This window comes from Plodia interpunctella, chromosome 10 (genome assembly GCF_027563975.2).
Source record: "Plodia interpunctella isolate USDA-ARS_2022_Savannah chromosome 10, ilPloInte3.2, whole genome shotgun sequence".
Lineage (NCBI taxonomy): Eukaryota > Metazoa > Arthropoda > Insecta > Lepidoptera > Pyralidae > Plodia > Plodia interpunctella.
The window spans coordinates 5,500,616-5,520,703 of NC_071303.1; the positions used below are offsets into that span (position 1 = coordinate 5,500,616).

Genomic DNA, 20,088 nt, shown 5'->3' on the forward strand with positions numbered 1-20,088 from the left:
CTACGATAAGGCGCGAATAAAAGAAAAACAATGTTAATAAACGGCAAAAACATTACAGATAAATCATGAGAATTATTTACGTCGTCCGAGTACGCTTATAAAGTCGGCGGAGCAGTGGGGCCGAGGCATTGCATGATTGAGTACCGGACTCTATACACACTGTTCGATTTATCTTAACTATTTACTGACTAGAGAAGTGATGGCGCCAATTAACGTGACTAACATGGCAGTGGGCAAAGCTTTCGTGCCCGCTAAGAAAACGCTGCCCGAAGTCGAGGACACAAATGGAAATGGAAACTCTGCTACGGGGTATGTGAATATTCTGTGCATGTGTGTAGATTGACTACTAGCGAAAGGTTTACAATTTTGAGGATACTTTAGAGTCCTATTAAGTATTTAATATAATAAAATGATCAACCATATTTTTTCTATCGTTTATATAATATTTCGTTTAGAACAAACACTTAAAATATTTACAATGTGTATTTATTATAAAATATACGTAAATATAATGCACCAATTTATTATTTTTTACTTTACTGCAGTCGAACAAAAGTTGTCTTCTTTATTGTTAATACATAGTCTTGTTGAAAAAAATATATAAGCAGGGCAATTTCTTACAGCAAAATTACATACATGATAGAATCTCTACTTGTTTATAAAAACAAGCCCAGTTTTAGTGATATAATAAAATTGAGCTCAAGAAATATCTCGATATAATGCACGATAGAGACTGCACATCGCACAATAACAGATACCCTTGAATTCTGAACTCCATCTGTTAACGACGAACATCTCAATCAATTTATAATACACGACAAATTTTATTGAAGAGACGATTACGCTTCGATATTATCATACTTCTTTTGATATTATCAAGTATCTTCTTTATGAATTACATATGTTGTACATGGGAAGGACGCCACTTTTTATCTCTATAGCAAGCTAAATTATAATTCTTGAAATAGTTTTGTATCATTAAGATGACATGCACAGCACAGCAATGTGTAAGCTTATTTTTTTCACAAAATATTTTGTGATTGTAAAGTGCAGGTGCAAATGGTGACATAAACATGCTGCATGCTACAATGCTCCACCATTACCTATACTTTCAGTTTTCTCAGAGAATTTTCTGTATTTTGAGGTCGTATTAAATGAATCATGTAAATAGGTAGGTATATTAGTCATTGGGCAAATGGAAAACTTTAGTTCAAATGAGCCTTAAATATGATGTACTAATGGGTGGAAAGTTGTAAACTTAATGAGTTCACCCCAATTGTTGTTATTGACGCTTGTCGTTGCGTCAGCCATGTCCCCTTGCACCTGACGTCAATGTCCTAGGACCGGCCTTCTAACTGCATTCTTCTGCACCTCAAACCGGTCAAGTTCCTTTCTGGAAATTGATTTATTTATAAACAATACATTATCATGATCTTCCGACACGTGGTAATGTAACCGATTCTTGGTTTTTGATACATGTATATGTGTCAAATACTTATTTTATATTAATATTCAGTATTAGTCTTTTAAGTATATTATATTATGTTGTGACTAGAGGATTGAAGCATAAAAGTAGGCATTTTTAGAAATATGAGAATTGACATGTGGTCGTTACATAGACCTGTTACACAATGTTCATTAGCAAACTTAACTTAGTGGTATTAGTAAGTAATTGGTCTCTTATACCATGAATATACATCGATTATACATTCGCAATGAAATGTCGGTAAAACAATTTGTATGTACCTTTAAATATTTTATAATTTTTTCTTTATAGATAGGTAGTAGTTACCTGTTTAAACATTTTAACGATAATTTCTTTTATGTTTTTTAATATAAATAGTATTGCTTTCAGATATTCGTACGAAACACTATTGGAGACAGCTAACTTCTTGCTATCACGCACCAGCATACGGCCACGAGTGGGCGTGATTTGCGGCTCTGGGATGGGTTCGTATTGGAAAGAGGGTACTTATTACTTCACTATGTTCATGTATATTAAATAAATATTGTGTACGCGTCCTTGTTCAAGTATCAAAATGTATTATATGTCCCACTGCTGGGCAAATGGGAGGCCTCCTTTTGTCTTCCAAAGTTGTCAAAAAAGTATGTATCTTGAGCCATTGTTGCCAACCACGCCGAAATCTACACATCATTACTACAAGACATAAACTAGCAGTATAATATTCGTATTCGTATCGTTAATTTTAATTAGGCACTCGGATTTTATATCATTTAACATTGACATTTAAATAAACATAAAAAAATTGTTGATAAACAATTTCATATGTAGTTGGATAAGTATTTTTTCTACATTCGTCATATACATATGAAATATTTTTTTTCTTGTAGGTTCCTTAGCGGAGAATATTACTGACGCCGAAAAGATACCCTACGAGGATATCCCAAATTTCCCAGTGAGCACGGTAGAAGGCCACCATGGTCAGCTGGTGTTCGGGAGGCTTGACGGAGTACCAGTCGTCGCCATGCAAGGACGATTCCACTACTACGAGGGCTATCCACTTTGGAAGGTAGTTTTACATAATTATTCTCCATGACTAATCTATTATTTTCAAATAAGGTTTACACCAAATACAATAGAAAAACATTATTTACATTTAACTTCACTAACACTACATAGTATATAACAAAGTCGCTTCCCGCTGTATGCCTCTATGTATGTTTTTTAATAGAGTGTGATTTCTGAGGAAGGTTTAAAGTGTATTGCCCGAGCGATCAAATTGGTTATCCATACTAATAACGTTTGTAAGTTTGTGTGGAGGTGGTAAACACAGAAGTAGTTCTGTGGGGGTGATCTTCAGAACTACGTTCCCAACCGGTTCCCAAAATTCTTTCCCAAGTAGAAAGTTATTATTATTCCGAGTAAAGAGACTGACATGTAGGGACCTATATGGTATTTTTTATTGCGATATTCCCAAGCAATTCCCGGGCGCAGTAATATAAAGATATTGCGATCGGGTTGATTTAATGTATAGGCAAGTGAATTCTTGTTCGCACGTTGTCTTATAAGCGACTGTTGGGCATCGGTTTCAAGTTCTTTTGGTTAAATAACAAAAATGGAACTATCAAACAGTAACCGAATTATGAATATTCAGAATTATGAGTATACAGAAAACGAATTCATCACATCACATCATCATAATTAAATCAAAACGATATCCATTATTGCAATTAATTTATCATTATTGTAAATAAGATTATCTGACGAAAATGCATGATGCAACATTTCTTTAGTTCTCCATATTTTCGGAACGCATATTGTAAATATTATTTCTTGTTATCTCGCGTTATCGTCGTCTGTTCATGGACCAAGAACCAGGAATTATCATAGATAATGGTATGGAAACTTGGAAGTTGACAGAAATATCTCGATTCGACAATCGGCTCTCGCCCCCAACGGAGAGGTTATCGTTGTGTTGATACAAGTACGAGTGTGAGGGAAAACCTGAGGTCGATTCATTAAAGCTAAGTCACAGCGCATTGTTAGAGTTTTTTTTCATCTATTGTGAAAACTGATGTACAAGTAATGCCAAAATGCACTTTCTGGCATATATTTTTTAATTATATCAATTACATCAAATATAAAAAGTATTTTTTATTTATTTTGACCAACAGTCGTGCCCACGTGTGAAATAAAAAAATTGAAAGAAAGAAAGCTATAATAACATTTATCAGTTTATAAACACTTTTGTTGTCCATTTTCGGTGCCAAACATATTACCAAGTATTTAAATCAGTTTTTGATGAGTGCATACATAATCTATAAATATCTCGATGATTCCTCACTACAACATCAGCTAGACGAGGGAATAAATGAGCTTTGGTTTTCACAAATGTTGCTACCTCAACTATGTAAAGTGACGGAAGTGTAAGAATTTTGTGTTATTTAAAAAGCTGCTGACAACTAGTATACATTACGCGCCAAATCCACTAATCAAAGCAAATAAAATAAATATGACGAAGCAGCATGATTGCGTAGGTTAATATACACATTATGTCTGTATATTGTCTTTCTATTTATCAAATCTTAACTTAGTGATATGACTTGTGTAAGAAATATAATTAAGTCACAAATTTATTTAAATAAGGTTTTCTGAAATTCGCCATCAATTCAAAGCGCAATAAGCCATTTAATAAATTCCGATTTTTGATAGACAGATGAAATGAATCCAAGATAAATCTATTGAAGATTATTTCATCAAATAAAACATAAATTTTGTACTTTCAGTGCTGTCTGCCGGTTCGTGTAATGAAGCTGCTTGGAGTAAAGACCCTCATAGCCACAAATGCTGCAGGAGGCCTGAACTCCAACTTTAGAATTGGAGATTTAATGGTTGTAAAGGACCACATCAACATGATGGGATTCGCAGGAAACAATCCTCTACAAGGTCCCAATGATGAGCGGTTTGGACCTCGCTTCCCGCCTATGAACAAGGCATATCACTACCAATACAGAAAAGTTGCAAAAGAAGTGAGTTTCTTTTAATGGATGTCCATTTATTGTATTGCTAAATAAATTCTAACATTAATCAATTTCCGAGATCCATGATGAGATTGCCATTTATAGGATCCTGTATTGCGTGTGCTTATTCAACCAAATAATAAACAAGAGGTTATCAAAGGTCTAAATTTATCTGTAAGTATTGATAAAATAGCTTTGACGTCTTAAGAATCGAATTAGAGGAGGAAAGGAGTATTTTATTAAAATATAATATTTGTTTTTATTTAAAGGTGGCCAAGGAGCTGCAAATCGAGAACATTGTTAAAGAAGGAGTGTACACGTGTTTAGGAGGCCCTAATTTCGAGACAGTGGCAGAACTCAACATGTTGAAGATGGTTGGGGTAGACGCTGTAGGAATGTCCACAGTTCATGAGGTGAGATTATAAAAGCGTATAAAAAAACCTTGGACATTAACAGGTCTAAAACTAAACTAACAATAATTGTTTGACCTACAGGTAATAACTGCGAGGCATTGCGACATGAATGTATTCGCTTTATCCCTAATCACAAACGAATGTGTGACACGATACGACACGAACGACGAAGCGAATCACGAAGAGGTGCTCGACGTGGGACGCATGCGCCAGGATATACTCCGCCAGTTTGTATCCAGACTCGTCACAGAATTCAATAAAATCGAATCTTCTACTAAATAAGCATAAGCATATCACTGGTCCACGACCTCGACTTTGCGCGTGTCAACACAATAAGATTACAGATAGAGGGAATAAATAATATCAAAACCCCTCTGTCCGGATCCAGAATTTTCTAACTAGCAATGTCGCAGGCCTGGACTGTTTATCAGGTTCATACTAGTTATTGAGTTTAACTCGTCGACCCACCTCAACATCTATATTATAAAGTATGGTGCCTATTAGTACAGTTACGATAAATTCATTTGTGTGGAAATGATTGTACTCAGCATTATGTATAACGTACGTAGAAATTATACAATCAGAGGCTCTACTGACATATCCTATCCTTATTGGTCCAAACTAACACCAACGACCAACGAATGCGTTTTTATTTCTTTTTAGCTGTAATGATAAAAAGAGATAGCAATACATTAGATTGCCTAAGTGGAACGTGCAAGTAGCTGGCTTTTGTATTTGCAAGCTTAACTTACAAGCGTTTCCCGTCCTTATTGGCTGTTGTTCTGCCGTTTCGTGTCCCTCTCATAAGGTTTTGCATCATTCATTTTCAGTATGCATGCCTTGCAATATTAATTCATACAATACCAGTAGTTGGCACGAGCTGGCATGAAAGTATGCAAGCTAAGCTACTAAGGCATGTATAAGCCTTTAGTTGGTCAAGTGAGGACTAGCATAATACAAGCATAAGGGGATTGTTCGCAGAGCGTTTCAACCGCTGCAGCTGCGCGGTCATTACAATCCGTCAATTTTCTTGAGGAAGGAATCATTTCCAAAATTAATCATTTATAAAATTGACATTACTACAGTACAGAGTAATTAATGTAGTCGTATAGTAAAATTCATTCTTGTCTTTTGTTTGTCTTCTCTCACTCACTCTTCTTTGATTTGAAAAATACTAAGGACAGCGCGACCGCAGCGGTCGAAACACTCTGCGAACCACCCAAGGTTGCATTTTGACTGAACTTTGATATTTTAATTTATATTCAATTCCAAATAGGATAAGTTACGTAATCTGTTTATAATATCCAAATTTTGAAAATCTTTAGTTCCTAATATAAATATATAGATAAATTACATATTCATGGGTATTTCATTTATTGTGATTGAAGCATTTAAGTAAATAGTTGAGCAATATCAATTTTTTAATTTGGAACTCTAAAAATAGCCAAGTATTGAAATTTCCGATTAGACAAAGAGTGTGATATTAGCACTTGACTACGTGTAAAATTGATTTTTGCTAAACATAGACAAACTTCGGAAACTTATAACTTCTTTCTTTTCCATCCAATCATAAATTCGATTTCAAATGTTGTTGTAATATTAAAACTATTTTTCTAGTTTACATAATTATGATAAATTAAGTGCCAGTGGAATACCCTATTGAGTTAATATCAAATATGTAAACACATAAGTTTCAAAAAGCCTCAATATATATTTTTAATATAAACCTTTACTATAAAAAAGTTAAATACTTCTGTAAAATATGTTAAGTAGAAGTGACTCAACAATTTTTGAATGATAATAATATAATATGTTAGTATTTAAAGTTGAATACAAGTAGATATAATATTACTTGTAGTATGAATGTATTAATTTAAGTTATACAACAAAATGATTATACTTAAATATCGCAGATATTATATACACTATGCATGATTTTTTTTAATAGAGCAAATCCGTTGTCTTAAATTGTATAGGTTATTTTTTTATGATGATACTTTTTTAAACAAATAAAAAGAAGTTTAAATTAATAGTATTTTTTTCTATTATAATGTACCTATCCACCAGCTCCAATAATACAACTAAACCTCAGAACCAAAGTATGTGTAAGCACCACAGACCATTTAACCTAAAGACCACGCTTGCATACATTTTAGTATGAAAACGCAATCGCCAAATTGTGGTGGGGTGCGGGGGAAGGTCCCTTAGCATTGGAGCATTCAAAAATACGTCAAAATTGACAACGTTTTGACAACTTACTAGTGTTGGCTAAAACAATGACTTCAATTAGTGAGAAAAAAAAATCTTGTCTCGAACAGATATAGCAGATATATATTTGCATGACAAACAATACCTGGGTTAATGTTGCAACAGAAAAATAATATAAAGAAAAGATAATATATTATTTATTTAATCTTTATTACTATAGTTCATTATAGTAAATATTGTGGAGATAAATGATATGACAATTAGTTTTATTTAATTATTCTTAAACAGGATTGACGTTTGGCCGTCGCCGGTAATAAAAAAGGATCGAATCGCACGCACAGTCTTGCGTGAGCGGTTGACAGGTGCACAGATGGATTTAGCCGCAGCCGCGATCGCTTCATTGTCGTGATTGTTATCAATCTACCTTCATTATGGATGACGATAATTCTTTAGATAGGAGCGACAAAAGTGATTCGGAAATTATTAAGAAACGTGAAATGGAGTTAAACCAAATCATGGAGAAGAGAATAGACCAGATTTCGGAGTTGGGAAAGGATTGTATGGAGTTGACGTTTGAAAATGAGGAAAGTAGGTTAGACAAAAGAAAAGATCGCGAAGATGATTCGAATAACTTATATATGATACTTCGACAAATCCTTCTCCACTAAGAAGGATTTTAGAAGTACGAAGAAAGAAAAAACGCCTGATTAAAAGTGAATCCAACAACACAATAGGAGAAAATTTAAACAGATCCGAAGAGATGCCAACATTTGAGGTATGCGTTACCTCCAACAAAGAATTGCCAAAACAAATGTCTTCGGAAAAATTGTTGCGAAATGAAAATATATTATTAGAATTAAATATAAATCCCCTTTTAAAGTTTTCATATGTTTCGAGAAAGATGCTGATGCCATGAAATTGATTGAAAATGGAAAGTTTAAGAAACTCGATTATAATTGCCGGAAAACTTTAGAATCAAGTACAACCTACGGGTTGATAAGAGGTGTAGACTTGGAATTTACTGAAGAAGAAATTTTAGGAGTTTTAGAAAGCGAAACTAAGATATTAGCGGTTAAAAGACTTAAACGTTTGGATTACAGCGGAAAGTGTTATAATTTGTTTCGATGGTAAATTAATACCCACCTATGTAACTGCGTATGAGTGCAAATTCAATGTAGAAAATTATACGTTTCCTGTAACGCAATGCTCGGGGTGCTGGAAATTCGGCTATATGATCAAAGTATGTCCGACAAAGAAGATCTTATGTCCTAAATGCGGAAGCACAGACCATGATAATTGTGATTTAAAAACTGCAACTGCAAAGGTTTACATCTAGTTTTAGACAGATCCTGCATGCATAATCGCGAAGAAAAAGAAATTCGCCATGTCATGAGTAGAGAAAATATTCAATATAAAGTTGCACTTCAATCAATCATAGGAACAATCCGAAGGGAAATTCGCTAAAAACTACTGAGCCTTCAGAAATGAGAACCCAAGAAAGCGATATTGTTTATCGGCCGACTTATACAAGTGTGGACATTCACAGGGAAGAAAATTCAGTTAAGACGATAGAAAACAGAGAAAAGAGTCAGAAAAAGAAACAAAAAAGAAAATTATTTTGAGAATTCCGAAGAAAATATTATGGAATGTGACCAGGTAGAAAAAGAACATAGTTCATCTGATAGCGAAGAATATAAACAGAGAAGATTTGATCTTAAGAAACTGTTGGCAAAGGTGTACGATATTTGGTTGTCAAAAAATCGACGGAGGAAAAAATAAGTTCCGTGATTGTAGCAATTTTTGAAGAAATGAAAGTGTTTGTGAGTAGTTTATTTTCGGGAAGAAAAATGTTTGATACAATTTTAGAACTTTTTGATATTAATAATGGTTAATACAGTTACAAACAATATTCACATAAATATTTTGCAATGGAATGCGCAAAGTTTGAAGCCTAAGTTGGAAAGCTTTCAAGAACTTCTCTTAAAAGAAAAAAATCATATAGCTATATTGAGTGAAACTTGGTTGGATTCAAAAGATAGTATACGTATAAGTGATTATAATATATATAGAAAAGACATAAACGATTCTTATGGCGGGGTAGCAATAATAGACATAAGTCTATTAGAAGTGAATTAAAAATGCTACAATTACAAAATTTAGACATATTGTCTTAAAATTATTCATGTTGTCTTACATAACTGTCAATATGTACAAAACATTATTGCCGTATATTGTCCATCTTCCGTTAAAACACAGCCATCAAACTGGGATGAATTTTTCGAACTGTATCAAAAAAATACTTTAATATGTGGTGATTTTAATGGCCACTGTAGAAACTGGTCATCTCGATTGGATTCTAGAGGAGGTCAACTCTCACTCTCTTAGTCAACGGAATCATACAACATACATCACCTGATATATCATTTGCGTCCAATGACATTGCATTAAGTTTTGATTGGCAAGTCACAAAAGAAAATTTTGGTAGTGATCATTTGATGATTAAACTAAACACTAGTAAACATCATTCCCAAAAATCAATTATGATTTAAGATACAAAGACGTAATTATAAGAAAATTGATTGGCAGTCTTTTATTAGTTGTCTAGAGAATTCATTTAGTCAGGATAACCTACATAATGTTGATACACTGGACGAGTCACATATACAGGAAATGTATGATTTTTTGCTAGTTCAACTTAAAGCCGCGGCGGATGCAAGTATACCGGTAATTAAAATATGTACTTACCCAGAGTCCAACTTTAAACCCCAGAGCTATTGGAACTAGTCCTTGTCAAAGGCAGTGGCTGGAGAAAGATTAGCACTCAGTTAATTTCGGCGCAATCCCACTCCCTACAATCTCACTGTGTTGGAATCGAAAACCCAAGAAGCGTACAAACTTATAAGAGAAGCTAAATCAATACACTGGCAGAACTTTTGCAATTCAATAGATGAAAACACTACAGCATCTGAAATGTGGCGAAGCATGAGATGGATGAAAGGCATTAAAAGAGGAAGACACTTTATTCCACTAGATAAACAAGAGAATCTATTAACATCTCTTACACCAGATTCAGCAACTAATGAATCACATAATTATATATCACGGAATGATACTCTTGAATCAGATTTCACTATTGCTGAGTTGGAGAGCTGTTTGATAAAGAAGGATACTTCACCGGGTGAAGATGAAATTTCATACACAATGATTTACAATCTACCTTTAGAAGCTAAGAGATATTTATTAAAGGTGTACAATTTTTCGTTACGGTAAAATTCCAGTTCATTGGCGTAATATCCTAATTCAACCCATACCAAAAACCTCTGAGCAAGGACTGGCTGATCCCAAACTACCTATATCGTTGATGTCGTGTATTTGCAAAATTTTACACAATATGATGCTGAAACGGTTAGAGTGGTATGTAGAAAATAACGAAATATTCTCTCCCAACACAGTTGGTTTTAGGAAATCATAGTCATGTATGGATTGCCTCACTCGTTTGGTCACCTATATCCAAATAGGATAATGAGCCAACATTGGCGTGCTTCCTAGATATTGAAAATGCCTACAATAATGTTGATGTCGATCGATGTATGTTAGATGAACTGAAGGTGGGTATTGCAAATATCTATGGTCATTCTTAAGCGAAAGATATTTAATAGTAAGATCGGAAGATAGGAAGGAAATATGTAGAAGGGCAAATAAAGGACTTGCACAAGGGGATCCAATGTCACCATTTCTCTTCAATATAGCTACTTACAAAATTTGCCGTTATCTAACTAAAGATATATGTATTGCGCTGTACGCCGACGACTTTGTTGTGTATGTAAAAAATAAAAACATTAATATATTAGAATCTAATGTCCAGGCTGCATTCAGTTGTATTATCAAAATATTAGACGAATTGGGCTTAAAATTATCCAGTAATAAAACGAAACTTTGTTTGTTTAGCCGAGGGAAGAGAAGAATTTTGCCTGTTGTCAAGATTGATGGATCAGCATTGGTTTATTCAGATTACGCAAAATATCTAGGCTTCTGGTTAGATAGGAGTCTCTCATGGTGGAAACACATTAATGAGGTAACGCAAAATTGTTCTAAATATTTGAATATAATGAAGATTTTGTCTGGATCATCTTGGGGGATTCATACACAACATATGCGTCGTTTCGAAGCAGGTTAGATTACGGAAATTTCCTTCTTGACAATTCAAAGTTAGACAAAATACAAAATCAAGCTTTGCGCATAGTGGGTAGCTTTATTAGAACTACTCCCATTCACGTAATGGAAGCTGAACTGTGTATACCATCTTTGACTATACGACGATTATATTTATGCTATAAATATATATAAAAAACTTTTTCGTGGAAGAATAACATTACAATTCAGTTAATAAAACATTTATTGGTAGTCTCACCAAATACTGGCTAAATAAAAAGAAACCATTGACAATAGAGGTATACAATAAAATTAAAGATATTAATGTTTATTCTTCCACGGTTTTGGGTATGTTTACAGCAAATATATGGCTGTCTCGATTACATATTAATAATATAGCTATAAGCGAATTGGACTGCCTTAAAGGTTCCAAACATTCCTACTCAGAGGATACATTAAGATGTTGTGTCAGTGACGAACTTCAGACAAAATACTGCATTTGGCATGTGATCTTTACAGACGGATCAAAGAGTAAAGATAAGCAAGGAGCAGCATACTTACTATGATCCATCTTTAAATAATAACGGGAGTTTTAATATAAAAATACATTATGTATTATGACGCTGGAACTCATGGCAATTTCTAACGCACTAACTTATGCTGAAAGCTTTAGCTTTGATAAAGTGCTCATTTGCTCAGACAGTAAAAGTGCGATACAACACGTGGCTCGCTGCGCCTCTGATTACAGGCGTCTCGATAGCCTTCGACATACTCACACAAATACTATAATTTGAGTCACGTAACATAAAGGTTAAATTGCAATGGGTTCCTGCTCATGTGGGAATCCGCGGTAACAAGGAGGCTGATAAACTAGCAAATGCTGCAAATCTAAACGGAATAGAGTATAATATTTATCCATGTCACTCAGAGGCTTTAGGAGAATTCAAACGAGTTTGCCAAATGCAATGAAAGAATATTTTAACGAAAGATCGAGAACAAAAGGTATATGGTATAAGACTATACAGGAGTGAGCCTCGTATAGCATGGTTCATAAACAAGAAATTACCTAGAAGGATAGTCAAACTAGTTATAAGAGTAAGATCTGGTAATATTCCATCAAGAAAATTCGCTAACATAATAAAAACATCAAACACGCCTAACTCTGAAATTTGTGGTCTGATTGAGGATATTTTTCATCTCTTGATGGAATGTGAAAGGAACAAAGGCGCAGGAGAAACATTTCTGGATAAATATAAAATTAACAAGCTGGATGTAGGTTTCATCCAAACCATTCTGAGGGAGCCATATTTCCATCTTCCATCCAAACTTGCCTCCTTGTGCTTGTGTGGCTTATTGGAGTGCCTCCAGTGAGTCGCGCGATCACGGACACTAAACTTTTGATTCGATGAGACTGACATGTCTTAAAGACAAAAGCCCCAAAATAAATAAAGATAAAAAAACATACCCGCACACTAGCGCCATCATCACATTTTTTAAAATATGATGGTAATCGGCGAAATCTAAGACACTTGTATTCCAAAAATAATATTTCCAATTGGTAATATATATATAAAACGAAAAAACGTTCTTAACTGGCATTGCTTTTAATTTGCGTAGGTAAAGCGTTCGTCGTAGTACGAAGTCTTTGCCAAACACATCGCAAAGTAACAACAGGAATACACACCTGTGGGTGCACCACAGTGACATTCATCGATTATCATCAGTTCATCGATCGATTATCATATCTTATATGTCCCGTCACTACCCTACACGTGCCAAGGCAGAGCGAGATAATTATATGTTTGTGCCATAGTGATTTAAGGGCGAAAGAAAAGAGCTAGATATATTTGGTTCTTATATTATTGTTTCTAATACAACATGGTTTGGAAAATTAACAAATTAAATTATAATAAAAAAAATGACTTATCGGTGAAAAGTGATTCCATCTTTTGTTACACTGGAGCTACTTTCTACACCATTTCACAGCACAATACGGCAACATTGTTTTGATATTGTTTTTATTTCCGAGCAAACTGAGACAGCTTTCGCTTCGATGCTCGCCGGCGGTATAACCAAAGAAAAGGGGCGGGGCCTGATCTTATGTAGTGTCACGACATAAGCTTGGCGAATGGATACGCCGGTGATGCGCGGTCTTAAGGTTAAATGGTTTGTGGTAAGTACCCTGACTCAGGGTTGGTTCAGGCCCTGAACCAACGAGCGCCAACAAATAGTCTATAAAGTCTATAACTTTTAAACGAGAAAAAAATATCCTTATTTTCTTTAGTAGGCTTTCATAAAAAAGATAAATCATACTTTAATCTAAAATATGTTTTGTCACTAACACACTTTACAATATTTGACATTGACAGAGAGTGACACAACAATGCTTTAACTTTTTTATGAATAACAGGGCTAGTGTGGACAATGTTGTAATAAAATTATAACCCGTTTTGTCTAGTTGTACACTCAATAGATTGATATTGAATTAATTTACATATCTGTACGTTAATATCAATAACGGTTTTAATCAAACATAATGCTGATCAGGTAGTTTGATCATTTATTAATTGATAAAAGAAAATAGTAACATTTAGGTTGTCATAGACTTATTTATTAGAAACTTACAGTAGATGTGCAAGAGTCTACACAGACATATAATAAATACTATCTATACAGAGACATATAATAAATACTATCTATACATGTGTGATAATGTAAACAATTATAACAAAAAAATACAGAAATTTACCTTAATCATATCGAATAAATTACGCGTTCAACAATAATAATATAAATTAACAACAAATAACTTTAAATTTTAACATAAATAGCTACTTACCTGTATAGAAGATCTTCCAAGTACAAAAAATTCCAAGAACATTTTAATTGAGAGGGTGTTTCTTTGGGAGAAGATGTGCAACTTCTTGGCATGCACTGTCAATATCTTCATAATGATATTTAAAGCCATATTCTATCACCCTTTTTGGAGTTACATGCTGTCCCTTTGTCATTATCATAGCTCTTTCAGGGTGCAGTAGATAGTCCAGCATTGCTTCTGGCACGGGTATTACGGCAGGGCGACGTAGTGCTTTGGCGAAAGACTGAAATAGATAAACAAACATCAATAATTGTTTCTGGAGTAGAAAATATTGAACTGCCATCTAGTTATTGGGTCAACTTCAACTTATAATATGATATGGTACTGTGGCCATAGATCCTAGAGGCCACAAAGTAGGCAACGCGCATGTGAGACACATGATGTTGCAAGTGTTGATAGGCTGTGGTTACCAAATACCATGTTTATCTGCTTGCCAGCTTGGTGAAAAAAAATATTGCAGGAGCATTTTATAAAAAAGTTTCCTTGATTTTAGATAAATATAATGAGAATTAAAAATGTTAATTTAGAATTTTTGTTATGGATGAAGTTAGTATCACACAAGTCCAATAAATACAAACATTTTAGAAATGTAACTTGTACAAAAATAAAAAAAGAAAAATATTCGGGGTAACATTTTCAGCTCCTTAGTTAGGTAATTTGCGAAGCCTTTAATTGATTGAACAATTGGCATGCATTTGTATTACTGTAACATTGTATCAGTCAGTAGTTATGTATCAGTAGGTAAATAAAAAATAGAAAAGTAATAATTGAGGCGGGGGCACATTAGGTATATACCGCATGCTATTTTTCTGCCACCATAATATACAAGTATTTTTAATGTTGTTCGGGAAACGTACTTGTGTAAATTCTTCATTTGTTATAACCTGAGGAGCAACGCCATTTAGTACTCCACTAACATTATCATTCTCAATGGCAAAGATAATGAGACGTGTGAGATCTTTTATATGAATCCAAGGAAGGTATTGTTTGCCAGTTCCAATGCGGCCACCGACCCCAAGGAAAAATGGCAAAAACATATTTTTGATCATTCCTCCCCATCGACCTAGGACGGCACCAGACCTAATAATGACCTAAAAATAAAGGCAAATCAGAATTTTTATGCAATAAGTTATATAATTATGTAGAAATAGACCATAACCACAACTGAGTGTCTGAAAAAAAGACTAAAAAATCTGCAATGTTATCTTCAAATTTTTAACACACTCAAAAGGAAATAAAGAAGCATGTGACACGGCTGTAGTTGTCAAAATCTGTTGGACTATTTTGATGAAAATTGGTACCTATGTAATATTTTTTGGCATATTTATTAGTCAATGAATAAAAAATATCTTTGCTTTTTTGGAAATAATACTCACAAGTCTCACAGGCGGGTCAACATTAGCTGCTTTTTCCCACTCAACAACAAGTCTAGAAAAAAAATCAATGCCAGTTGTGGGGCTGCTTTCATCATATTGGTTACAGTCTGATGGTTCATATGCTCCAACCCCAGTAACTAGTACGTAGACTTTAGGTTTGTCCTGACTTAGATTTATGGCTTTAGCCAGGGCCCGCGTAGTGAACACCCTAGAGTTTTGGACATTTTGTTTGAACCTGCACAGAAAAATAATGTTGGTTAATGGATGTTAACACCTGAATAGCTGATTAGATAAAATAGACGCTGGTGAACCAACCAACATATGATTTTGAAAGCTGGAACACCTGATGGAGAACAATGATAGTACAGATAAACTATAGGAAATATAGAAAAAATGTCTTAACAAATGTTGACATTTCTTGAACTGCAGAAAGTAGCTAGTATTATAAAGCAAGACAAGTTAATATTTACTTAACATCACAAAATCAATAAATTTTAGACCAATTTAGTTAATTATAAAATCTGTAACTTACCCAGGGGTCCATGTCTTAGTAAAGTCCATAAATTGTTGTCCAGCACAATTAACTACAGCATAAGTTTTCTTTGGCAAGCCGGTAACCTCTAACTGAGACCAAGATATGTTATTAGCGCCTGGCATGCGTGTCACATTAATAAAATTGTATCCATTGGCCAACAGTAGCTCTCCTAAATTTCTTCCTATAAATCCAGTGCCCCCACCTAGATCACATTACAATATTTTAAAATAGATGCCATCCTAAATAATTCAATGTTAACAATGTCTGAACTCAATGGATTTAGCTCTAGAAATGCTTCAATTATAGGAACTGATCTTAGTTAGGTGCTTGTTTAAAAAGGTTTTTAATTTTTAAGTTCTTAAAGATATCTGTATTTATTCTGCATAATTTTTAATGTCCTTTAACTATTTCCAAATCAAAGAAAGATATCATCACAGAGTCTGAAACTCTTATGTTCAGACCTCTGAAACCAGACCTAGAATATTGTTTGCACCTGGCATTCATGTCATATTAATATTCATTAGCCAACAGTAGCTCTCCTAAATTTTGTCCTATAAATCCAGTGCCTTCACCTACATCATAGTACATTATTTAAAAACTTAAATTCGATTACATTTAAATAACATGTGAGGATAATTATCTAAAACTGAAAACTTACGACATACCAATTACAATTTTCCTGCAAGCTGCCATTACTTTAGTTATATAACACTTAGCAATATTTGTAATTCAAAGACTTATTTAATACCCAATTACTATATCTATATTGTTTTCTCTGTCTATTTTATAAATGTGTAAATTTAACTTAAACTGAAAATATTTCACTGACTGCCGGCAAAAATAAACAGCAAGATTTTGTTTTTGTAATTTTTAAAATGTCAATTGGTAAGTCAAAGGACATGACAGTGACAGCTCAGCTGTTTTTTTATTTCTAGTGCAAAAATATATATATATATATATATTTAGACAAAATTTTCGTTAGGTCCAAGATAAAAAATATCTTATCTGTCAATGTCAAATCAAAACGTCAATTTGAATTATAATTTAATTTGATCAGTGGATCAGATCAATGCTTATTTTCGTTTATTTATACCTATTACCTACCTAACTACAAAAACCTGTTCTGTCTATAATATTAGTTTTGTAATCATCTTATTTTGATCCGTGCATGTGGCGATAAATATGACAATTCCACTCTATGTTGAAAATGGAGTAGCTTACGTATGGAATTGCAACGGTAGGTACTTAAATCAAATGAAATAAAAAATCTACTAGTTAGTTGCATCATGATACTATATACAGTCAACAGCACATCAACCTTTACAAATTCATTGCAAACTCGCCGCTATTAAACTATATGACGTGTCATAGAGTTTCATGGAGAGTAACTTGGTGCTGTTGACTATACGTACATCTTCTGTGTTTCAGTTTTAGCCGTGGTCGTGTTCGGACTTGAAGTACCCTCTTGGGGAAGCACGTATGGCTACTCAGTTTTGTGTCAGTCTACCAGTTCGGACACCCAAATGGACTAGCCTTGGGTGTTTCACCCCGAGGCTGCCTGGGTTTAGTTTAGATAGAACACAGAAAACTAGTCTGAAAGAGGAACTTCAACCAATATTTTTGTGAAAGAGTTGTTAGGTTAGGTTTTTTCTCAGTTACCTAAACAAAGGAAGTGAGCATTTCAAAATATGTATTTTTGTTTAGACTGGGTTTCTGTGTTCAAATGTAACTCTGTCATAACTGCCTCACAGTCATTTAATACAACTGATGATATGTGTGTATACTCTATTCAAATTTCAGATTGGCATCTTCTTCGTACAAAACATAGAATATGTGGAACATTGATTGGTTCTATTACCTCTTACCCCAGACAAAACGACTTTCTAGGTTTGTGAAGTAACTACAATATACATACATATATATTCTTATATATATATATTAAAAATTGACTAAGGATAATACTTTTACCCATTATTACCATACAATATTTGGACACTCATCCAATGACCAACCTATTGTGAGAGTAACTTATCACCTCTATTACTCTCTTAGTGCACTGCACCATTTAGCTCCTCATGTTAAGTTCATTAATGTGTACTCAATTACTGCCCCTAGATGATGGTATTTATAAAGATCACATCTGATGGCTTTAGACTACTTGAATTAAATCTGACCAGCATGAGTAAAAAAATGTTAGGACTTTTAATGTTCTTGACAATCCTGACCTTGGTTCTTATTAACATTGTAGTAAATTTAGAGTCTGTTGATGACATTTACTTTTTGCCTCATTGATTCTCAATTTTTGTTAATTTTAACAGGCTTACCAATGGCTCTTATGTCTGAGGAAGCAGCACTTCTTGTAGATATTGGTACATGTAAGTTATATGCCATAGAAAACATTGTATACAAGCCAAGTGACAAGCAAAAAGAAGATTTCAAGACACATCTAAATAGGTAAATACCTTGTTAACATTAGGAACCAACATAAGTTTTCATTTTCCAAATTCAACCATGTTCATGTGTGCATATGTTATTATGTTAATCACATCAAGATATGGCTACATAGAAACTTTTTATTTAAGATTTGACAGATAGGTTTTTTCTGATGTGGGTCATAGTTACTCTTATAATAAAAAGCTCTCTCTTTCATCCTTACATATTTCCAATTGTATACTTGGCTGTGACGCCTAATGCTTGGGCCTGGGGTCCATTAAAGTCAGTGTTTATAATAATAAATTGATGCTAGTATTTTTTTTCTTTCAGAGCATTAGAAGAACAAAGGCAAGTTCTGAGAAAGAAGAAAATTGAACAGTTGTCACAAAAAATAGATGTAATTATAGCTGGAAAAAGACAAAAATTATTATCTAAGGGAATAACAGGTATATACAATAGTGCTAGTGTGCGTTTGACATTGTAATAATCTTATATGAAATCTCTTATACTGATTGTTTATTTCAGATGTTTACTTAGATAAGCAGACTTTGCTACAGGAAGAAATTAATAAACTTCCAATTCTTCCCCCAGTTCATCTTTTAGAACATTTGCCAACAGAATTTAACCTAGATGCAGGTACCTATGTAATAAGTTCTCATTCTAATGTTTAACTACAAGTTTTTTAGCTTTTGCTTTATTTAATATGTGGCCGTCCAAATCAAAAGGGACTTTATGGCGCCCGGCACTTACGCCTTACGCGTTTTGTATTCGAATAAAGACAATAAATACCTAAGTGCCACCCGCCATAAGGTCCCTTTTGATTTGGATGGATACTACATATTAAGATCAAGCTAAAACAGACACTTTTCTTTTAGAAACAAATGAAATTTGCTCTGATATATTATTACCTTCAATTAAAGATCCCTTGGGCTCTCTAAAATGTGCCGTTTATAGAGACCTTTGGCAAAGGGGTCACTACATCACGGATGGTGCAAAATTTGGTTCAGATTATCTTGTATATCCAGGTATGAGTATTTATAATACCTTGATTCTTTCTCAACCTTGATAGTTCCTGGTGTCATTGGCACCTGTGATACCCTAAAACCCAGAGATAGCATAAATAGAAATTTTACAGTTTTGAAGATTTGGCTGTGATTTTACAACTGTCTATGTTAAACCTCTTTGGAAGTGCTATTGTTGGCTATTGGTATCTAAGGTCACTGGAGGATATAGAGGGGAACACACGCTGATTTAATACACTGGGATTATTTAAAATGTTCATAATATTCATATGTATTCATTCACATCTAAAGTTTAATATTTATAATTAATTTAATTTTAAAATCCTATGGTAAAAAATACTTAATAAATCTGTTCCAGGAGATCCTGTGAGATTTCATGCTATGTACATGGTAAGATGCATCTCTGATCGAGCGAAAAGTTTCCAACCTGCATATCTTGTTTCATATGGAAGAATGTCAGTTGCAGTAAATAAGTTAGCAGTCCTGGCATTTCGAAATAATTATGGAAGAATTGAATATCAGACTCTGCAGTGGCATGACAGTATCAGTTAACAGAATAAAAGAAAATCAACTTATTTAGGTACTTTAC

The 20,088-nt window shown here is 33.8% G+C and overlaps 3 protein-coding genes across 10 annotated transcripts; 2 read left to right on the forward strand and 1 right to left on the reverse strand.

Moving 5' to 3' along the window:
- The first annotated feature begins 116 nt into the window (after window positions 1-116).
- Window positions 117-6,927, forward strand: LOC128673231 (purine nucleoside phosphorylase-like). 2 transcript variants are annotated; one of them, XM_053750937.2, is made up of 6 exons: window positions 117-309; window positions 1,856-1,968; window positions 2,353-2,531; window positions 4,249-4,491; window positions 4,752-4,895; window positions 4,977-6,927. In XM_053750937.2, the coding sequence occupies exons 1-6, from the start codon at window positions 200-202 to the stop codon at window positions 5,175-5,177; spliced, it is 990 nt and encodes a 329-aa protein (XP_053606912.1). In that variant the 5' UTR covers window positions 117-199; the 3' UTR covers window positions 5,178-6,927. The 2 variants fall into 2 exon arrangements, with proteins under 2 accessions (XP_053606912.1, XP_053606913.1); XM_053750938.2 differs by having other exon boundaries at window positions 1,856-1,950.
- On the reverse strand, window positions 601-16,935 carry LOC128673232 (uncharacterized protein). 3 transcript variants are annotated; one of them, XM_053750940.1, is made up of 6 exons: window positions 16,710-16,935; window positions 16,042-16,246; window positions 15,510-15,744; window positions 14,991-15,224; window positions 14,095-14,356; window positions 601-1,393 (listed from the first exon to the last, which is right to left on the reverse strand). In XM_053750940.1, the coding sequence occupies exons 1-5, from the start codon at window positions 16,735-16,737 to the stop codon at window positions 14,138-14,140; spliced, it is 921 nt and encodes a 306-aa protein (XP_053606915.1). In that variant the 5' UTR covers window positions 16,738-16,935; the 3' UTR covers window positions 601-1,393; window positions 14,095-14,137. The 3 variants fall into 3 exon arrangements, with proteins under 3 accessions (XP_053606915.1, XP_053606916.1, XP_053606914.1); XM_053750941.1 differs by having other exon boundaries at window positions 16,703-16,935; XM_053750939.1 differs by lacking the exon at window positions 601-1,393 and having other exon boundaries at window positions 13,845-14,356.
- Window positions 13,118-20,082, forward strand: Tsen34 (tRNA splicing endonuclease subunit 34). Of its 5 annotated transcripts, none has more exons than XM_053750944.1 (7): window positions 13,118-13,428; window positions 17,845-17,931; window positions 18,363-18,498; window positions 18,808-18,923; window positions 19,003-19,113; window positions 19,353-19,502; window positions 19,858-20,074. In XM_053750944.1, exons 1-7 carry the CDS (start codon window positions 13,419-13,421, stop codon window positions 20,049-20,051), a joined length of 804 nt encoding a protein of 267 aa, XP_053606919.1. In that variant the 5' UTR covers window positions 13,118-13,418; the 3' UTR covers window positions 20,052-20,074. The 5 variants fall into 5 exon arrangements, with proteins under 5 accessions (XP_053606919.1, XP_053606922.1, XP_053606918.1 ...); XM_053750943.2 differs by lacking the exon at window positions 13,118-13,428 and adding an exon at window positions 17,065-17,281 and having other exon boundaries at window positions 19,858-20,082; XM_053750946.2 differs by lacking the exon at window positions 13,118-13,428 and adding an exon at window positions 17,322-17,541.
- The last annotated feature ends 6 nt before the right edge of the window (window positions 20,083-20,088 follow it).

Coding starts and splice junctions, on each gene's coding strand:
- LOC128673231 (XM_053750937.2), top strand. CDS start 200: ATGGCGCCAATTAACGTGACTAACATGGCAGTGGGCAAAGCTTTCGTG. Junction 1,969..2,352: donor GGGTTCGTATTGGAAAGAGG/GTACTTATTACT, acceptor TTTTTCTTGTAG/GTTCCTTAGCGGAGAATATT. Junction 4,492..4,751: donor ACAGAAAAGTTGCAAAAGAA/GTGAGTTTCTTT, acceptor TTTTATTTAAAG/GTGGCCAAGGAGCTGCAAAT.
- LOC128673232 (XM_053750940.1), bottom strand. CDS start 16,737: ATGGCAGCTTGCAGGAAAATTGTAATTG. Junction 15,745..16,041: donor ACTAAGACATGGACCCCTGG/GTAAGTTACAGA, acceptor TTTTCTGTGCAG/GTTCAAACAAAATGTCCAAA. Junction 14,357..14,990: donor CAAATGAAGAATTTACACAA/GTACGTTTCCCG, acceptor TATCTATTTCAG/TCTTTCGCCAAAGCACTACG.
- Tsen34 (XM_053750943.2), top strand. CDS start 17,227: ATGACAATTCCACTCTATGTTGAAAATGGAGTAGCTTACGTATGGAAT. Junction 18,499..18,807: donor TTCAAGACACATCTAAATAG/GTAAATACCTTG, acceptor TTTTTCTTTCAG/AGCATTAGAAGAACAAAGGC. Junction 18,924..19,002: donor ATTATCTAAGGGAATAACAG/GTATATACAATA, acceptor TGTTTATTTCAG/ATGTTTACTTAGATAAGCAG.